Here is a 19,489-nt window from a genome sequence, read left to right as displayed (position 1 = left end):
GTTGGTACCCGGGGGTGTTAAGAAAATAACGTTTATCGATTTTCATGAACTCGGAGTCACTTTATATGGACTCCCCGTCCTGGGTTCTTAGTTTAAACTTTATTTCAGCTGAACTGTTGAAGAAAACCATGGCGTTACCTTACGTTACCTCGTGTCAGCACTGAATGGAGGTGTTTTTCCGTTGCTTTTAAAAAAAATACATGGCTTTGAATGTGTATTTGAGACTTCCTCTGTTTTTTTTTTTTTACAGCGAACCCCTGCACCTGCACTCCTCAGTACGAACAGGTAGTGTGTGTGTGTGTGCGCTTGAGTGTTATCTTGGTTCCTGCACTCTGTGGTGCGAGCGTACGGGGTGTGTGTGCACGAGAGAGACCCCCTGCTCCTGTCTCTGAACGTGTACGTTGCAAGTTGAATGTTTAAAAGCCTGATTTTACTGTCGTGTTGCAACTTTTCTTCATCAGTTCTCTGGAAATAGATCAACTTATGTAGATTTGTAGAACAAATCCTTAAAGTATATTTTCTGCCTACATGAAAGTAGAAAAGTAGGTGGATCTTTCTGTCATTGCCTTTTTTTTTTTTAACGGAAAGTGTACTTTGTATGGAAAGTTACCGTCGCAGAGCCAGGACCGCCAGTTAGGATGTTAAAAAGCTAAAAATTTCAGTTAGAACTGATTTTTTTGGAAAAATAAAAAATATTTTTGTCTGAGAATTCTTTGTTGTGTTTCTTTTTCTAAGACAACCGGTTTCCTGAATTCTACGAGATGAGCAGGACTCTTTTGTTAAAAAAAAAAAAAAATCACATTAAAGCTGTACTGCCTTTCAGATTTTTCACGTGTAGGTCATTTAAAGGAAAAGGCAACTTTTGTACAAAACCAGGTGTGTAATAGGAGAAAAACATATACGTAATCAATTCCGTTAATTATCTCATCTCATCATCTCATCATCTCTAGCCACTTTATCCTTCTACAGGGTCGCAGGCAAGCTGGAGCCTATCCCAGCTGACTACGGGCGAAAGGCGGGGTACACCCTGGACAAGTCGCCAGGTCATCACAGGGCTGACACATAGACACAGACAACCATTCACACTCACATTCACACCTACGGTCAATTTAGAGTCACCAGTTAACCTAACCTGCATGTCTTTGGACTGTGGGGGAAACCGGAGCACCCGGAGGAAACCCACGCGGACACGGGGAGAACATGCAAACTCCGCACAGAAAGGCCCTCGCCGGCCACGGGGCTCGAACCCAGGACCTTCTTGCTGTGAGGCGACAGCGCTAACCACTACACCACCGTGCCACCCTTCCGTTAATTATTTCCATTATATATCGAACACGAAAAAATATTTTTAACTTTGAAATCATGAATTGACACAGAGGAGTCGAAGTTGGAGGAGTCAGCCATTTTGAGATTGTGGGCAACTATAAACCAATCAGAATCTTTCGTTAATGCGCCTCCCTCTGATCTGTGACGTCACTGGGCCCATGAAAACAGTGTTTACAGACAGATCACTGTGATTAGGAGTCCCGGCGGGTGGCTTGTATTCGATTCATTTATATCCCGACCTTGTCAGCTGTCAGATTTATGTTCATGGACCCGGTAAGGTGGTAAATAATATTTTTTTTTCTTTACCAAATTCTAACAGAAAACGAGAGCGCCCGAAAGGGAAAACCGAGCCGAGCCGCTTCACGCATGCGCACTAGGCTTGGTAGGACAAATCCAAATGGGAGTCATTCAGGATTCAGCCATGTTTTTGCTCCGTGTTTTTACTCGACCAAAGTTCTACAGTATTATGAGCTTTAAGTTGCATAAATAAAACCATTTGGTGAAACTTTGAAGAAGCGATTGTACTGGTTTTTTACCTTATTACCATGAAGCACGGAAGAGTTCTTTTCAGTGGTGGGCTGCATGACGTCACGCAGTAGATCAATATGGCGGAACGCATCTTCGCTGAGCTCAGCGCAAGCCCATATTATTAAAAGTTAAAAGATACTGTTATGCGGTCTGTTCTTTCTCTATACATTCCATGATCGATTACTTTATATATTTATCTATCTATTTGTGGTGATTTTGTACAAAAGTTTCCTTTAAAAAATAAAAAATCCCCGACACCCAATTCCAATTATTTTTCTTTAGTGGACCGAAAGCTACTGAATTCAAATCACAGACTTACAAATTTTATGAGTTTTTTTTTTTAAAATAGAACAATTAATGAATTTATCTACACATGGCCCTAAATTCTCCGCTATTTTTTCCTGCTTCACCATGACCCGATTCTAGATACTACATCATGCATGACGTGGTGGGTGTTCCCCATTCACGCAAGGCATTGTGGGATAAATTTGAAACAGGAGAGAAAAATGGAGGATGCGAGTGTGCGAATGAAACGGCAAAGACCGACTACAGTAACGGAAAGAAAGTGAGAAGAAAAGACATTATATTCTATACGAAGGAAAAGAAACGCAGGACCAAACTAATAAATATCAGCGCTCAGCGAGCACCTCGGTGCGATCAGCTGTTCGTTTAGCGACAGAATGATGGAACGGTCAGTGCACGCTCAAAGGTTGACAAAGTACCCAACTTCATTACAAGTCAAAGTACAGATCCCGCTGGTCAAATGTGACTCCGATACAAGTGAAAGTTGACCAGTCAAATTTTTACTTAAGTTAAAGTCCTGAAGTACTCGCTTTTAAAAATACTTAAGTATTAAAAGTACATTTGTCAACGCATTGTTGTATTATTGCCACAACGCTTACAAAACCTAATGCTGTTACCAAAGACAGAAATGTTAATTCGGAAGATGAACGCATGTTGTGCCGTCATGGCGTTTTAACGTTAAGCTAGTCAGTGAAGCTCCACCTGACATGCTAGCAAACTCTTTTCAAACTCGAAATCATATTGGGTAGCTAACGCTACTAGAAAAGAAAGATTTCTACATTCTGTTTATTTGGCAAGATTATTCTAAAACATATTTCTGAAAGGACTTCAGATAAGTTAACGTTATTCATGTTAGCGTAACTCCGTTTTTACATGCTGACTAATAGTGTCCAAGTTAACTAGCTATGTATTAACGTTAGCCGTGGGCAAGGCTACGGCAACTTGGTGGGCAAATCCATAGAAAGTCATTTGACTAACCAGACTGCATAGCTATTGCAACGTTATCGCTAGCTCTAAATGCACAGACAACTTCTTTACAAGCTTTCTCTTGGAATAAAACGTTTATATCCATTAATATGCTTCCGCAGGTTGGGCGGCGAGTTTTTGTAGGCCGTGATGTGGTTCTTTTTCGGCAAACAAAGCAAACATTTAAAACAAAACGAATCTTTAATCCTTTCAGAAAACTGAAACATGGGTTCTAGGTAAAACCACCGGTTTGTCCGTTCATCAGAAGAGCCTCCTCCTTCCGTTCTGACATCAACTGATCGTGTTAAATAACGCTGCTGAGAAATCACTGAACTTGATTTTATCCAGTCTATGGATGTGACGTGACCCTAGTGATTACTGATCGGCTCTCAGTGTCACCTGCGATAAAACCATCACATTTTAGAAAAGAAAAAACATCCACTTTCAAAGCTGCTTCATAGTAACGAGTAACGAGGACCTCGATAGAAATGTAGTGGAGTGAAAAGTACGATATTTGCCTTTCAAATGCAGTGAAGTTAAAGTCATAAGTTTCCAAAAAAAAAATACTCAAGTAAAGTACAGATACTTAAAAAGTGTACTTAAAAGGTCACAGGCAACAGTTTTAAATTTATGCACATTTGAAACTTTATATGTAAAAAAAAAAAAAAAACCTCTGTAATTTTCTTCTGGTCCCAAGAAGTATTGTTAATAAGTAATAATTAAAATAAGTTAGCACGAATCGCGGCGAATTTCTGTCGGCTATTTTCGTGACCACTCGGCGCGTGACATCATTTAAGCCAAACAAACCGCTTGAGTTGAGTCCACGTCCGTTTACTTACGTTGCCGTTCGGCTTGAGTGCAGACATGCGTTCAGGAATTTCCAAAGAAAAATCCCCCATGCCTTATTGTTGTGTAGTGAACTGTAACGACGGGACCGGTTCAGGAAGAAGTTTTTACCTTTTTCCGAGAGAGGAGACGAGGCGGAGAGAGTGGATTGTGCGCGTGAAACAAAATCAAGCAGTCAAAGAAGAAACGGCGCAGCAACGCTCAAGCAAAAAGGAGAAGATTGGAGGGAAACATTTTTACTTTTGCTTGCAATTGACAAGTCAAGAATCCTGAGGGATCCTGTACAATCATTGTGGAAATGAGACAAAGGGATATTTCCTCGCTTAGAGTGAGCTGTAAATAGTATAATGCCGCGGATGGCAGGCTAACGTGGCCCACCGGCGCGCTGTCCAGTAATCGTTCCCTATATCCACTACGGAGGGCGGTTTAATTATTCTTCAAAAGGGCTCTTATTTAGTATTACAACGAAAGTAGGAATTTATCATCACTACCAGGATAAATCGTTTAGGCGCGAGTCTTGTTGAGGTCCGGGGTCGCCGCGATCAGAGTCGGCCGAGTCGCTATCCGATTCCGAGGCCGCACGGTCAAACCAGTGAGCCACATTCACCGATTGCTTCGCAACGCCCATAGGGTCATACATACCATATTTTCTGGACTATAGAGCGCACCTGTATATAAGCCGCATCCGCTCTATTTTTTAAAAAAAATTTAAAAAAAAAGATATACAAGCCGCACCGGGCTATAAGCCGCAGATATCTATGTTGAAAAATTAGATATTTACTGCATGTACAGAACGATTTTGTACTGTAAATGTACATGTATGTACCTGAACAGATTCTTTCCGAACAGTGCCTTTTAACACGGCAGCAACTTTGCTGATTAAAACGGAACAGAACCAAGAGAAAATAACCGGTATTTATTTACCTTCATTTCTCCTGTGTTTGAAACCACAAGTCACTTTAATCATCTTCGCTGGATTTGAAAATAATTACCAGTTAGTAATTTGTCGTGCGTGTTCTATCTGCTAAAGATCTGCTAATTCTTCTTTGCATTGATTTTTCGTCTATCTTATTTTTGATTCTACTTCCGGTTAGAGCGCCCCTAGCGGTGGAAGAAAAATCCACAGAATAGCCGCACCTTTGTATAAGCCGCATGGTTCAAAACCTAGGAAAAAAGTAGCGGCTTATAGTCCAGAAAATACGGTATACGGTTTCACCTCTCGATATTCAATTTGAAGAGTTCCGACTTCAAAATCGCTCTCGCTTTCAGACATTTTACACAACCTCTCACGACCAAAGTCCGTACACGTGTGCTCGGTTCGCAGGTGAACACAGAGCTGCTCCCGGTCTGTTTGGCTTAAATGACGTCACGACTAATGCCTAATCGCAAAGAAGACATCGTTGCTTTTGCTACTTTAATTGCAAAGAGACGTATATTGATGGAATGGAAGTCAGCAACTTCACCAAAAGCTTCAACATGGCTCTCTGACATGATGATGTTTCTGAAAATTGAAAAGATTAAGTTCACCCTCAGAGGGTCAACAGGGAAGTTCTATAAAACCTGGGACCCTTTACTGACATACTTTGACGAACTTACCACATTGCCCTCCTCATAGCTTGACCCAGTAGTGTAGTGCAAACTATACACTTTCAACTGAGCCCCCCCCCCTCCCCTCCCCTCCCCTCCCCTCCCCTCGTGTGATTTTTGTTTGTTGTTTGCGTGTTTTGTTTTTTTTTTCCTTCTTTCCCGGCAGGAATGTTCTGGGTGGGATATGGGTTATAAGGACTTTGAGAGAGTGTAATATAATACTGTACTGTGACATATATATCTTTTGAAATAATAAAAATACGTCAAAAAAAAAAAATGACGTCACGACGGCGACCCCCTGGCGGTGAAAGTGCGCACAAGTGAGATGTAAACAACCCTTTGGAAATTGGGAAAAACAGCATATTTTAACGGTTTTATTCAATTTTAGGGTGCAAATTAGACACCAGGAAGATTGAGGCTACGTTTACACTAGACCGTATCTGTCTCGTTTTCTTCGTGGATGCACTGTCCGTTTACATTAAACCGCCTGGAAACGCGAATCCGCCAGCGTCCACGTATTCAATCCAGATCGTATCAGCTCCGGTGCTGTGTAAACATTCAAAATACGCGGATACGCTGTGCTGAGCTCTAGCTGGCGTCTCATTGGACAACGTCACTGTGATATCCACCTTCCTGATTCGCTGGCGTTGGTCATGTGACGCGACTGCTGAAAAACGGCGCGGACTTCCGCCTTGTATCACCTTTCATTAAAAAGAGTATAAAAGTATGAAAATACTGATGCAAATACTGCCCATTGTGTAGTTATGATGGTCTTTAGGCTTGCCATCCTTCCACTTGCAAGTGGTAAGTGATATGCGCTGGGATCTCACACACAGCGGCTCAGTCCCGAATCACTGCTCGTGCGCTTCACTTGCGCGCTCTGTGAGCTGCGCAGGGCCGGAGTGCGCACCCTCCAGAGGGCACTCGCTGTTCAGGGCGGAGTGATTTGGAGCGCAGGATGCCTGCGGAGCCGAGCGTATCCGTGTATTGGCGTTGCTGTGTGCACGGCTAACGGTTTTAGTGTAAACGCGAATCGTTTTAAGAACGTTAATCTGATGATCCGCTGATTCAACGTAATGTAAACGTAGCCTGAATTCGCTTTTTGGGTCGTTCTTCTAGACAGTAAAGTCGATAGTCTACGTTTCACCTCCAACCGTTGCCTATGACCTTTAAGTACAGTACTCAAGTAAATATACTTCGTTACTGTTCACCTCTGGTGCACGGTCAAAGGTAAACCTGTGTGCGCACACACACACACTTCCTCTGTCTGCTTGACTGCGCGAAGAAGCGAGCGATTTCATGCATATTATTTGCTTTAATCCACTCAAATTAAATAACTTCCCAGCCACAGAACGGCCTGATATTTTGTGAGATATTACAGAAATAAATATATTTCACGATGACCACATTTCAGACGGAACTAAATTTCACCGAGTTTATGAAATCGAAAGGCCGTCTAGCTTTAACCTGGGTTATATCCACTGGCGACACTTAGAAATTACATTTTGTGTGTACATGATATTGAAAAGTACAACGTAAACGTAACCTGAAAGTAATGCTGTAGTTATATTTACTTAAGTTAAAGTAGGAACAACTCAACTCAGTTGAGTGAACACACCTATACTTTAAGTAAACACACAGTCCTGTCCGAGTCTGTATAGCCACGTCTTCGTGAAGCAGATGGGTGAAAGTCCCTGTTTCTCCCACCAGCAGCTGGAGTGAGTCCAGTTTGTTGCACAATGACCGCACATCGGAGAGAAATATCACAGGTAGCGGAGCGTGACGTTTTCCTCTCCTCCGGCGTCTCCCTGAATGAGCAAAGGCGAGAGCACCTTTGACCAGAACGTCCAATGTTTCCACAGAAGACACCAGAAGAGTTGGTAATAAGTCCACCGAGTTGGTAATAGTTCCCCTAATGTTCAAGAGCTCTTCACTGGTGAAAGAGATTCGAGTATCGTCGCAGTGAACTGAATTAACAGAGAAAACAGCACACACCAACACACCGAGGCAGCTACAGTATCTCTGGCGTCGTCACATGCGACGATGAAATGCTATTGCACTGGTGTGTGTGAGGTCATCATGAAGGCCATGTCACCATGGAGACAATCTTTATGACGCCCTTATCATTGCTCCATACAGCTGTGATATGAAATCCATAATATACTGAAACGCCCGTGACCAATACATACATTACTAGAGCAGCGACTACAATTACCGACACCTTTTCAGATTTACCAATAAAAAACAAATCTTACAAAAGGTGAGTTTCAGTTACAACAGTGATTATTGGTTAATTAATCAACCGGAAGACCCGCCTCGCCTTTTGAGCTTGTCGTCTGATGACGCAGCTGGAATTTTTTTCAGCACGGTCAGCAATTTGAGGAAAAACCCAGACGTTATCATCATCATCATCTCAGGTGAGCATGGTGGAAAGATCATGGACATGTTTTTCCTCCTCAAATTCACCGATATTTCATGATCTCCTTGTCAAAACCTATTTTGTTTCTTACGCTTTGATTCGACAGCAGCCATTTTGGATCTAAACGCGCGTTTGAGAATCACGTGAGGTGTCGATAATAGTGATCACTTTCACCGGTGTCCACCATTATCGACACGCTGTGGAATTAAGTGACGTTTACAACTGTTACGGATCGATCTTTGTGTAACATTGTTGATAGATGAAGTACTTTAAAAAAAACTAGATAGCGTCACATCCATAACGGAATTTCGTCACATCCATAACGCTGACTTTTCCTTCCGAAACTCTGCATGAAATACAAAATATTTTAAACAAAGGTTTTTTAATATTCACCTTGGACCCCTCTATCAAATGGATATCTCCATTTCGACATTAGGTTTACAATTTCACAGAGTTTGATAAAAATGTACAGTCACCCAAGAAAAGTGATACTTTTTCTGTCACATCCATAACGCATCTTTTATTGGCATTTTCTGGCATGCCCTAGATGTACTATGGGAATTGTTCTTGTTCTATCACTTCTCCAGTATGGTACAGCCTTAAAATATGCAACACCTGTTTAAATACTGGGAGACGATAAAACATGCACTGGGTCATTTGTTGCCATTTTGAGTTCAAGTGTCACGTCCATAACGCTGGAATTGCTCATAGAGCTCGACGCCAACGGTGTCGATGGGGATGCCTCCGCCCGGTAGACTACACGCCTTACTACGTTGTGATTTGGGGATGGACATTTGACCTCACAGTAATCTTGATCTGGTGAAATTACTTGTATTAGCAGACCCTCCAGGATTTCGCGATGTTGCGATTTGCAACTTCAACGCAAATTCAACCAATCCCCGCGAATTCAGGGGGTGTTGCAATTATACCCAATCACCGCAACTTTCCCGCAAATTTGACCAATCGTTGGCGTCGTCTTGAGGTGATGTCGACAAACTACCTTCCGCCTTACTTCCAGTGTTGCCAGATTGGGCAGTTTCAAGTGCATTTTGGCGGGTTTTGAAGAGAGGTCGACCGATATGGGTTTTTCTAAAGCCGATGCCGATATTTAGAGGTCAGAGTCAGCCGATGGCCGATATGAGCTGCCGATTTTTTTGGGCCGATATGCTATCGTATTGTCCTTAATTGGCATGCTAAAATATCATACTAGTAAGAGGACGCACAACTGTACTCTGTACTCTGACTGTACTCATCATAACAATAAGAATTAACAAATTAATGACTTAAACGTATTAAAATGAATAATCAATAGACTAACAGAGTGCAAGAAGACTTCCATGATGTGACAACTTCAGATAGTTACTTCAAAACGGCAAAATACATGTTCAAGTTATACAGTTTCACTGTGGAACTTCCATGCCTTGAACTTTCACACGTTTCCGTTTCAACAATATAAAACTCCGTCTCCCAGCATGCTGTGCAGGAAACCGGAAATAGGAACTGCAGAGGTCTAGCATCGGTCTCTGGTTCACAATCAAATCAAACATGTATACATCGCAAAAACGAATGGACATGGGATGGCAATGTTATAATACGTTCACAGGTTAGTTTTGCGTCCTCTTTTTGTTAACTTTTCACTTAGATTGTACGTTACTACAGTTTAGATCGGAACATAGCGGTCACCAGCGTTAAGGGGGCTTACATAGTCGACGCATTCCCGACGCACTCGCGGCCACAAGGCTACGCATCGCAACGTTTCGTTTCGAGAGGAATTCTACAACTCCGATGCAGTTGAAATGCTATTCGTTTTTCCTTTCGCTAAATGAAGCAACACATCACAGATTACAACCATCATGAGAGCAAATATATGACTTTAGGACACTGAAATGTACGAACTGAAGCCTTACCTGTAGGCTATCTCTGCTGACTCCTGAAACGTTTGTTGGCTTGGGTCTTTTGCACGCCGCGTTCTACGTAGCTGCCGTGCCTGACTTTAAATCGGTGCGACCAAATAAGAAAAATCGGCCGACGCCGATTCATTAAAGGAACAGTCCACCGTACTTCCATAATGAAATATGCTCTTATCTGAATTGAGACGAGCTGCTCCGTACCTCTCCGAGCTTTGCGCGACCTCCCAGTCAGTCAGACGCAGTCAGACGTGCTGTCACTCCTGTTAGCAATGTAGCTAGGCTCAGCATGGCCAATGGTATTTTTTGGGGCTGTAGTTAGATGCGACCAAACTCTTCCGCGTTTTTCCTGTTTACATAGGTTTATATGACCAGTGATATGAAACAAGTTCAGTTACACAAATTGAAACGTGGCGATTTTCTATGCTATGGAAAGTCCGCACTATAATGACAGGTGTACTAACACCTTCTGCACGCTTCGACAGCGCATTGATATCTGAGCTCCGTATCAATGCGCTGCCGAAGCACGCAGAAGGTGTTAGTACGCCTGTCATTATAGTGCGGACTTTCCATAGTGTCCTATTTCGCCATATCAAATACCCAAAAAAATGTATCATATTATTCAAGTGAATAATCAAATCAATTCAGTCATCATAACTTGGCGTTTTTAACCCAAGCGATCAAAAAGAGGAAATTTATTCAATATTTTCACTCATCTGTGAAGGAGGGGCTTTAATTCTTCATAATGGAGTTATTTTATATGGAAATCAATTTTACAAAACCATTTGAATTGGAATAAAAAAAAATGTTCCACAGTAGAGGCCAGATAAAGCAAGATAAAACAAAAAAAAAAAAAGTTAGAAAATTTATTTTTTGACCATAATGTCCCAAAGGAGAGACCAGTTTTTGAGACGGACCCATTTAATAAAATGAGATAAATAAATTTTGCCTTCAGTTCCTCTTTAAGGCGTCGATACTTGTAACATCTGCGTTAAAATCCGTAACCACGCTGTATTTTGTATCCTTTTTTTAAAGTATATTTTCCTGAATCCGTAGTCCGTGACTCGTCCTTATTCTCTCAACCACCCACTCCCAGATGCTACACTGCAATTCCCTTTTTTTTTTTTTTTAAATGTTGCTTTATTTATTAATGCATTATGCGCTAGCAGTTTGTTAGCAAACCTACATATCGTGATGCACAGCCTTTCATGTACCGCAGAAAAGTATCACGGTATGATATTTTGGCAATATCGCCCAGTCCTATTGTACAGTCTTGTGCTTCAGTTTTTCCTCAGGAAAAAAAAAAAAAGTCAGAACTTGCTAACTCCAAGCTCTGGATATCGTGACACATATATATTATATTTATGTGGTGTTTTGTGGTTATTTTTCTGCAGATAAACAAACAGAAGTTGTAGAAAGAGCAGAAATGTTGAGACTTACAGGTGTAACTGGCAGCAGTTCTGCTGTGATAAACGGAATGCCAGTGGAGCTCTCATCTCTATAACTGCTCACAAACTCAATATCCGAGTCCTCTTCACTTCCAGAACTGAGTGAAATAACATCATCCATTGTGTAGATTTAAGCTTTCAATATCCAGGTGAACCATTGAGCCGAAAATAAAAAGCTAAACCAGTTTGAGAATCGTGGTTAGCTAGGGAGCTAAAAACAAACGGAAGTCGAAAAAAACCCCACACAGCTAGCTGCTGCTAACGTGGTAGTTCATCTTAATAAACACGAACATGTCCAAGCGGTGATGAATTCGCTGGGTTATTTCAGCCAGTTTTAAAATATATCAATAAAAAGAAAGAAAGAAAGAAAGACATTTCAGTGTACAGCGGCAAGAAGAAGCCGGTGAGCTAGCTAGTCAGCTAGCTAGTGGGAGGTGCCAAGTTGAACACGGAGCTTTCGTAGTGGCTAGCTAGCTGTGTAGCATAGTGTAATTATTACTAGCTAACTGGGAAAATCTCTGGAGTTTTAGAAATATTATACGCTTAAATACATTAACATTACCTAATTATCTGACACTATAATGAGCTTGGTATATAAATTTAGCTCGTAATTAGTTTTGGCCGTATGTATGTACTTTAAGTATGTACTTTAAGATAGGATTTGTACGGATGGGGATGTAGCTCAGTGGTAGAGCGCATGCTTTGCATGTATGAGGCCCCGGGTTCAATCCCCGGCATCTCCAGCTTTGAATATTTTTCTAAAATATTTATAATAAATAAATAAAATCAAAATAAAAAAATATCAATATCAAAATTCATTTACAATAAATAAATAAAAAGGGCAGCACGGTGGTTTAGTGCCGTCGCCTCACAGCAAGAAGGTCCGGGTTCGAGCCCCGTGGCCAGTGAAGGCCTTTCTGTGCGGAGTTTGCATGTTCTCCCCGTGTCCGCGTGGGTTTCCTCCGGGTGCTCCGGTTTCCCCCACAGTCCAAAGACATGCAGGTTAGGTTAACTGGTGGCTCTAAATTGACCGTAGGTGTGAATGTGAGTGTGAATGGTTGTCTGTGTCAGCCCTGTGATGACCTGGCGACTTGTCCAGGGTGTACCCCGCCTTTCGCCCGTAGTCAGCTGGGATAGGCTCCAGCTTGCCTGCGACCCTGTAGAACAGGATAAAGCGGCTACAGATAATGAGATGAGATGAGATCTCTAATCAGCCAAACTGTGGGTGGTAAACCGTGTGTGTGTGTGGACTTGCTTGAAGATTCTTGAAGACGTTTCACCTCTCATCCGAAAGGCTTCTTCAGTTCTGCCTGACTAATAGGGCGTATCAGGTATTTATCCTCTCATGGATGAAAAGCGATCCTAAGGTGGGGTTTACATTAGACCGTATCAGCGGATCATCAGATTAATGTTTTTAAAACGATTAGTGTGCACACAGCAACACCAATACACGGATACGCTCGGCTCCGCAGGCATCCTGCGCTCCAAATCACTCCGCCCTGAACAGCGAGTGCCCTCTGGAGGGTGCGCACTCCGGCCCTGCGCAGCTCACAGAGCGCGCGAGTGAAGTGCACAAGCAGTGATTCGGGACTGAGCCGCTGTGTGTGTGATCCCAGCGCATATCACTTACCACTTGCAAGTGGAAGGATGGCAAGCCTAAAGACAATCATAACTACACAATGGGCGGTATTTGCATCAGTATTTCCAGTATTTTCATACTTTTATACTCTTTAATGAAAGGTGATACAAGGCGGAAGTCCGCGCCGTTTTTCAGCAGTCGCGTCACATGACCAACGCCAGCGAATCAGGAAGGTGGATGTCACAGTGACGTTGTCCAATGACGACGCCAGCTAGAGCTCAGCACAGCGTATCCGCGTATTCTCAATGTTTACACAGCACCGGACCAGACACGATCTGGATTGAATACGTGGACCCTGGCGGATTCCCGTTTCCCGGCGTTTCCAGGCGTTTTAATGTAAACGGACAGTGCATCCACGAAGAAAACGAGACAGATACGGTCTAATGTAAACTTGGCCTAAGGTGTCGTTGAGTCATCCTGTTGGTGTGGGTCACTGGGGGCTGGGTGTGAACAGCCTAGAGAGTCGTTAGGGTGATCAATGGGTTGTTGGTTCTCTCTGTCCTCCTGTGAGTCACTGAAAACAGCTGGGTTTTGGTGTGCATTCAGTTGTCTGGGAAGTGCGCCAAGGACTGCATTGTAGGTGGCTGATAAATTATGTCTTAGACCCCCACCTCTGTTCAGTGATGGCCGTTCCTGGTTGACAAAAATGGCTTCTTTAACTCCTCGCTCATACCAACGATCCTCTCTGGCTAAAATGCGTATGTTGCAATCCTGAAACGAGTGTCCTTTGTTGTTAAGATGAAGATAGACCGCAGAGTCCTGGCCTGAGGAACTGGCTCTCCTGTGTTGAGCCATGCACCTGTGAAGCGGTTGTTTTGTTTCCCCAATATACGAGTCCGTGCATTCCTCACTGCACTGAATTGCTTACACTACGTTGTCCTGTTTGTGTCTGGCTATTCTGTCCTTAGGGTGGACCAGTTTCTGCTTCAGGGTGTTACTGGGTCTGAAATGTTGTGTTTGTAGAAGATCCTCCTGAGTTTCTCAGATGGACCAGAAATGTAGGGAATGACAATGTTCTTGCGTTTGTTCCTGTTATCCTCCTTGTTCCTTTTTCTGCTCTTGAGGAAAGCCCAGTTACGCAGTTCTGAAGTGCTTTCTTGATGCGATTCTGCTCCTTCTCTTTTCCCTCTACCGTTGTAGGAATGTTCTGAGCCCTGTGTTGCAAGGTCTTAATTTTACCACCCACAGTTTACTATGACCTGGATGACTGAGAATCTTCACAGACATAATCAGCCAATCCCTTGACAGCAAATCATGCAGATGCAAATCAAGAGCTTCAGTTAATGTTCGCAATGTTCAAACATCAGAATGGGGAAAAACTGTGATCTCAAAGTCTGACTTTCACTCCGGTATGGGTGTCGGTTTGAGCGCCAGATGGACTGGTTTGAGTATTTCAGAAACTGCTGATCTCCTGTGGTTTTCACACACAGCAGTCTCTAGAGTTTACACAGAATGGTGCAAAAAACAAAAAACATCAAGTGAGTGAGTGAGCGACAGTTCTGTGAGTGGAAACAAATGCCTCGTTCATAAGAAAGTTCAGAGGAGAATGGACAGATTGGTTCAAGCTTTTTTGCCAGGAAGGATATAGCAACTCTTTACAACCGTGGTGAGCAGAAAAGCATCTCAGCATGCAACAGAAAACAGAAGACCATATTGGATTCCACTCCTGCAGCCAAGAACAAGAATCTTAGAATCAACCACAAGTTCCTGTTAAAGTGGCCGGTGAGTGTAGTTTGTGATGTTCATGAGGAACCACGATGGCATGTTGGGAAACTTAAAGTAACAATTTTCCTCCCAGATTGGAGTCTGCTTCCATAAATGTTTCTCCAGAAAGCAAGCTTACATGTTCCATACAAGTCCTTGTGTAGGTTCTTACTATTAGAAATATTAGAACATGTTCACGATAATTTCCCCCCTCTTTCAAAAGCAAAACAATGCATTTACCTCTACAATTCTGCAAAGTCTTCTCCATGACAACAAAATAATTCTACCACAGCACTGTTCTCTGAGGCAAATCTTGTCAGAAGATGTTGATTAGTTTTCTGTAACTGTGGCGCTGAGAGCAGTTCCAGCTGTAAAGCAAATCACAGGGCTGAGGCACATGGAAAGAAATGCCGTAGACCAAAAAATGGCTTAAAAATAATGAAATGAAATGTTTCAACATTTAAAAAATATGATAAACAGAAAGCAGTAAGCTATAATAAGTGTAACAAAGTCAGTATTTGGTGTGAGATGACCAATGAGTGCAGTTTTATGCGGAAATGATCTGTAAGTTTTACTGAGCATCTTCTTCCAGAACCAGCCCCAGTTCTTCTGGACACTTTGACTGTCACACTCGCTTCTTCATTTTGCACCAAAACCCAGCAGCCTTCATTATGTTTTCTTTTTTTAATCTGAAAAAGTGCTCTCTTATGGAATATGCTGCTCAGAAACAATTTTTTTTCTGTGACATTTATTCCATGTCCCAACAGCCAGCCGCTGTGTCCGGGGATCAGGTCGTCGAGGCCCCTGCCTTCGACTGCCACCCAATCCACATTGCACCAATCCCCTACTGCTACCTCTGTGGGTGGTGAACCCACAGGAGGTCGGGCCCACGTCACCTCTTCGGGCTGAGCCCGGCCGGGCCCCATGGGCAAAGGCCCGGCCACCAAGCGCTCGCATACGAGCCCCAACCCTGGGCCTGGCTCCAGGGTGGGGCACCGGCTGCGTCATACCGGGCGACGTCACGGTCCTTGATTTTTTCTCCATAGGGGTTTTTGGTGAACTGCTCTTGGTCTGGCCGGTCACCTAGGACCTGTCTGCCTTGGGAAACCCTGACAGGGGCATAATGCCCCCGACAACATAGCTCCTAGGATCATTCAAGCACACGAAGGCGAAGCTCTCAATTTACCGGTCGATCTACGTTCCGACTCTCACCTACAGTGGTGCTTGAAAGTTTGTGAACCCTTTAGAATTTCCTATATTTCTGCATAAATATGACCTAAAACATCATCATATTTTCACACAAGTCCTAAAAGTAGATAAAGAGAACCCAGTTAAACAAATGAGACAAAAATAGTATACTTGGTCACTTATTTATTGAGGAAAATGATCCAATATTACATATCTGTGAGTGGCAAAAGTATGTGAACCTCTAGGATTAGCAGTTAATTTGAAGGTGAAATTAAAGTCAGGTGTTTTCATTCAATGGGATGACAATCAGGTGTGAGTGGGCACCCTGTTTTATTTAAAGAACAGGGATCTATCAAAGTCTGATCTTCACAACACATGCTTGTGGAAGTGTATCATGGCACGAACAAAGGAGATTTCTGAGGACCTCAGAAAAAGCGTTGTTGATGCTCATCAGGCTGTTAAAGGTTACAAAACCATCTCTAAAGAGTTTGGACTCCACCAATCCACAGTCAGACAGATTGTGTACAAATGGAGGAAATTCAAGACCATTGTTACCCTCCCCAGGAGTGGTTGACCAACAAAGATCACTCCATGAGCAAGGTGTGTAATAGTCGGCGAGGTCACAAAGGACCCCAAGGTAACTTCTAAGCAACTGAAGACCTCTCTCACATTAACATTAGCCAATGTTCATGAGTCCACCATCAGGAGAACACTGAGCAACAATGGTGTGCATGGCAGGGTTGCAAAGAGAAAGCCACTGCTCTCCAAAAAGAACATTGCTGCTCATCTGCAGTTTGCTAAAGATCATGTGGACAAGCCAGAAGGCTATTGGAAAATGTTTTGTGGACAAATGAGATCAAAATAGAACTTTTTGGTTTCAATGAGAAGCGTTATATTTGGAGAAAGGAAAGCACTGCATTCCAACATAAGAACCTTATCCCATCTGTGAAACATGGTGGTGGTAGTATCACGATTTGGGCCTGTTTTGCTGCGTCTGGGCCAGGATGGTTTGCCATCATTGTTGGAACAAGGAATTCTGAATTATACCAGCAAATTCTAAAGGAAAATATCAGGACATCTGTCCATGAACTAAATCTCAAGAGAAGGTGAGTCATGCAGCAAGACAGCAACCCTAAGCATACAAGTCGTTCTACCAAAGAATGGTTAAAGAAGAATAAAGTTAATGTTTTGGAATGGCCAAGTCAATGTCCTGACCTTAATCCAATCGAAATGTTGTGGAAGGACCTGAAGTGAGCAGTTCATGTGAGGAAACCCACCAACATCCCAGAGTTGAAGCTGTTCTGTACGGAGGAACGGGCTAAAATTCCTCCAAGCCGGTGTGCAGGACTGATCAACAGTTACCACAAATGTTTAGTTGCAGTTATTGCTGCACAAGGGGGTCACACCAGATACTGAACGCAAAGGTTCACATACTTTTGCCACTCACAGATATGTAATATTGGATCATTTTCCTCAATAAATAAATTACCAAGTATAATATTTTTATCTCATTTGTTTAACTGGGTTCTCTTTATCTACTTTTAGGACTTGTGTGAAAATCCGATGATGTTTTAGGTCATATTTATGCAGAAATATAGAAAATTCTAAAGGGTTCACAAACTTTCAAGCACCACTGTATGGTGCTTGAATGCTTTGGGTAATGACCGAAAGAACAAGATCGCGGATACAAGCGGCTGAAATGAGTTTCCTTCGCAGGGTGGCTGGGCGCTCCCTTAGAGATAGGGTGAGAAGCACAGTCACTCGGGAGGAGCTCGGAGTAGAGCCGCTGCTCCTCCACATCGAGAGGAATCAGCTGAGGTGGCTCGGGCATCTTTTTCGGATGCCTCCTGGACGCCTCCCTGGGGAGGTGTTCCAGGCATGTCCCCCCGGGAAGAGGCCCCGGGGAAGACCCAGGACACGCTGGAGGGACTATGTCTCTCGGCTGGCCTGGGAACGCCTCGGTGTTCTTCCCGAGGAGCTGGCCGAGGTGTCTGGGGAAAGGGAAGTTTGGGCTTCCATGCTTAGACTGCTGCCTCCGCGACCCGGTCCCGGATAAGCGGAAGAAGACGAGTGACATTTAATTTTGTGCTGGAAAATGAACGCTTGGAATTCTAAAATGTTTTGTACTGACTTGATAATATAGAAGTCATAAAGTACTGTATGTTGGCCATTTTGTAAGAAAAATTCTAGATAGAGTAGCAAAGACGCTGTCGTTACAATTATTATTGACCGCAGAACTTGAGTCGCAAGCCATGCACTCAGAGCTATAAGGAAATTTCAACTTCCCAAGTCCAGAAAAGAAGGCTATTCATATAGAGTCTTCTTATACACTCAACCGTGACCTTCATCTCCAGAACCTTCCCTGATTTGTGAACACATCATCCATCTACATCTTCATCTTCCATCTAATCGGCGCATAATGCTTGGTTTTGAAGTCGGCATTACACGTCAGGAATGGTCACATATTCACTTGCCCTCGTCGGATCCTACACACGCTCCCGTGAGCCTTCATGTGATGTTCACAATGGCCGTCTATATGACTTCAGAGTTCCTCCAACAGCGGACTGAGTTGTTAGGGAGACCCGAGGTCACACGGTTCTTTGTGGCTTTTCCATCATTCTGTCCCGAACACACAACCCTATTCACACACACACACAGAGTCACATCCTGCTTTTTCGAACAGGCTTAAAATACAGTGCGCACTAACCTTTTGGCCCTCAAGCCAGCACTGACCTTTGACCTGGGTCAGCCTTGTCACCAGGACAACAAGGACAATAATGTGGTCTCATACGTCTTTTCCAGACGGGTGTTTTTACAACTGTGGTGGCTAAATACTGTCACACTTTGTAACCTTGACTCTAAATAAAATAATATATAATATATTCATTTAAAATAATTACACTGATTATAAATAACATCAGTTTCAAAGTGATTAATAAATGTGCAAATTATATATATGTATAAAATAAATGAAACGTCTTGTACCCAGGAATTTTTTAAGCTTGTTTCAGCAGTATATTCATAATTTCCATTAAAATAAATTCAAATGTTTTTAAATTTAAAAAATGTCAGTGGTGTTATCTAAATCAAAAAATCTTTTTTTTTTAAAAAAACCCTCAAAAATATATTAATATTAAGAGTACAAACCTTTCTTACAGGCTTTCTTAGATGTAATTTAATTTTTTAAATTAATAATAATAATAATAATAATAATTATTATTATTATTATTATTATTATTATTATTATTATTAGTTAATTTACTTTAAATGTTTTATTCATAATTTATTCATTGAATTCATTATTCAAATTTATTCATAACACTAATAATAATAATAAAATTGATCAGGTGGCACGGTGGTGTAGTGGTTAGCGCTGTCGCCTCACAGCAAGAAGGTCCGGGTTCGAGCCCCGGGGCCGGTGAGGGCCTTTCTGTGTGGAGTTTGCATGTTCTCCCCGTGTCCGCGTGGGTTTCCTCCGGGTGCTCCGGTTTCCCCCACAGTCCAAAGACATGCAGGTTAGGTTAACTGGTGACTCTAAATTGACCGTAGGTGTGAATGTGAGTGTGAATGGTTGTCTGTGTCTATGTGTCAGCCCTGTGATGACCTGGCGACTTGTCCAGGGTGTACC

The 19,489-nt window shown here is 42.6% G+C and overlaps 1 protein-coding gene and 1 non-coding gene across 2 annotated transcripts in view; one reads left to right on the top strand and one right to left on the bottom strand.

Moving 5' to 3' along the window:
* simc1 (SUMO interacting motifs containing 1) overlaps positions 1-11,746 on the bottom strand; it is a 55,108-nt gene extending 43,362 nt beyond the window's left edge. Inside the window, exon 1 of the mRNA XM_060927278.1 lies at positions 11,323-11,746. Coding sequence (XP_060783261.1) covers positions 11,323-11,451 — 129 coding nt within the window. The 5' untranslated portion in view covers positions 11,452-11,746. The remainder of the gene's footprint in view (positions 1-11,322) is intronic.
* Positions 11,747-12,001: 255 nt separating this feature from the next.
* Positions 12,002-12,073, top strand: trnaa-ugc (transfer RNA alanine (anticodon UGC)). The gene has a single exon. It is a non-coding gene; the product is annotated as a tRNA-Ala (tRNA).
* The last annotated feature ends 7,416 nt before the right edge of the window (positions 12,074-19,489 follow it).

This window comes from Neoarius graeffei, chromosome 8 (assembly GCF_027579695.1).
Source record: "Neoarius graeffei isolate fNeoGra1 chromosome 8, fNeoGra1.pri, whole genome shotgun sequence".
NCBI lineage: Eukaryota > Metazoa > Chordata > Actinopteri > Siluriformes > Ariidae > Neoarius > Neoarius graeffei.
This window is presented reverse-complemented; position numbering and strand designations above follow the sequence as displayed.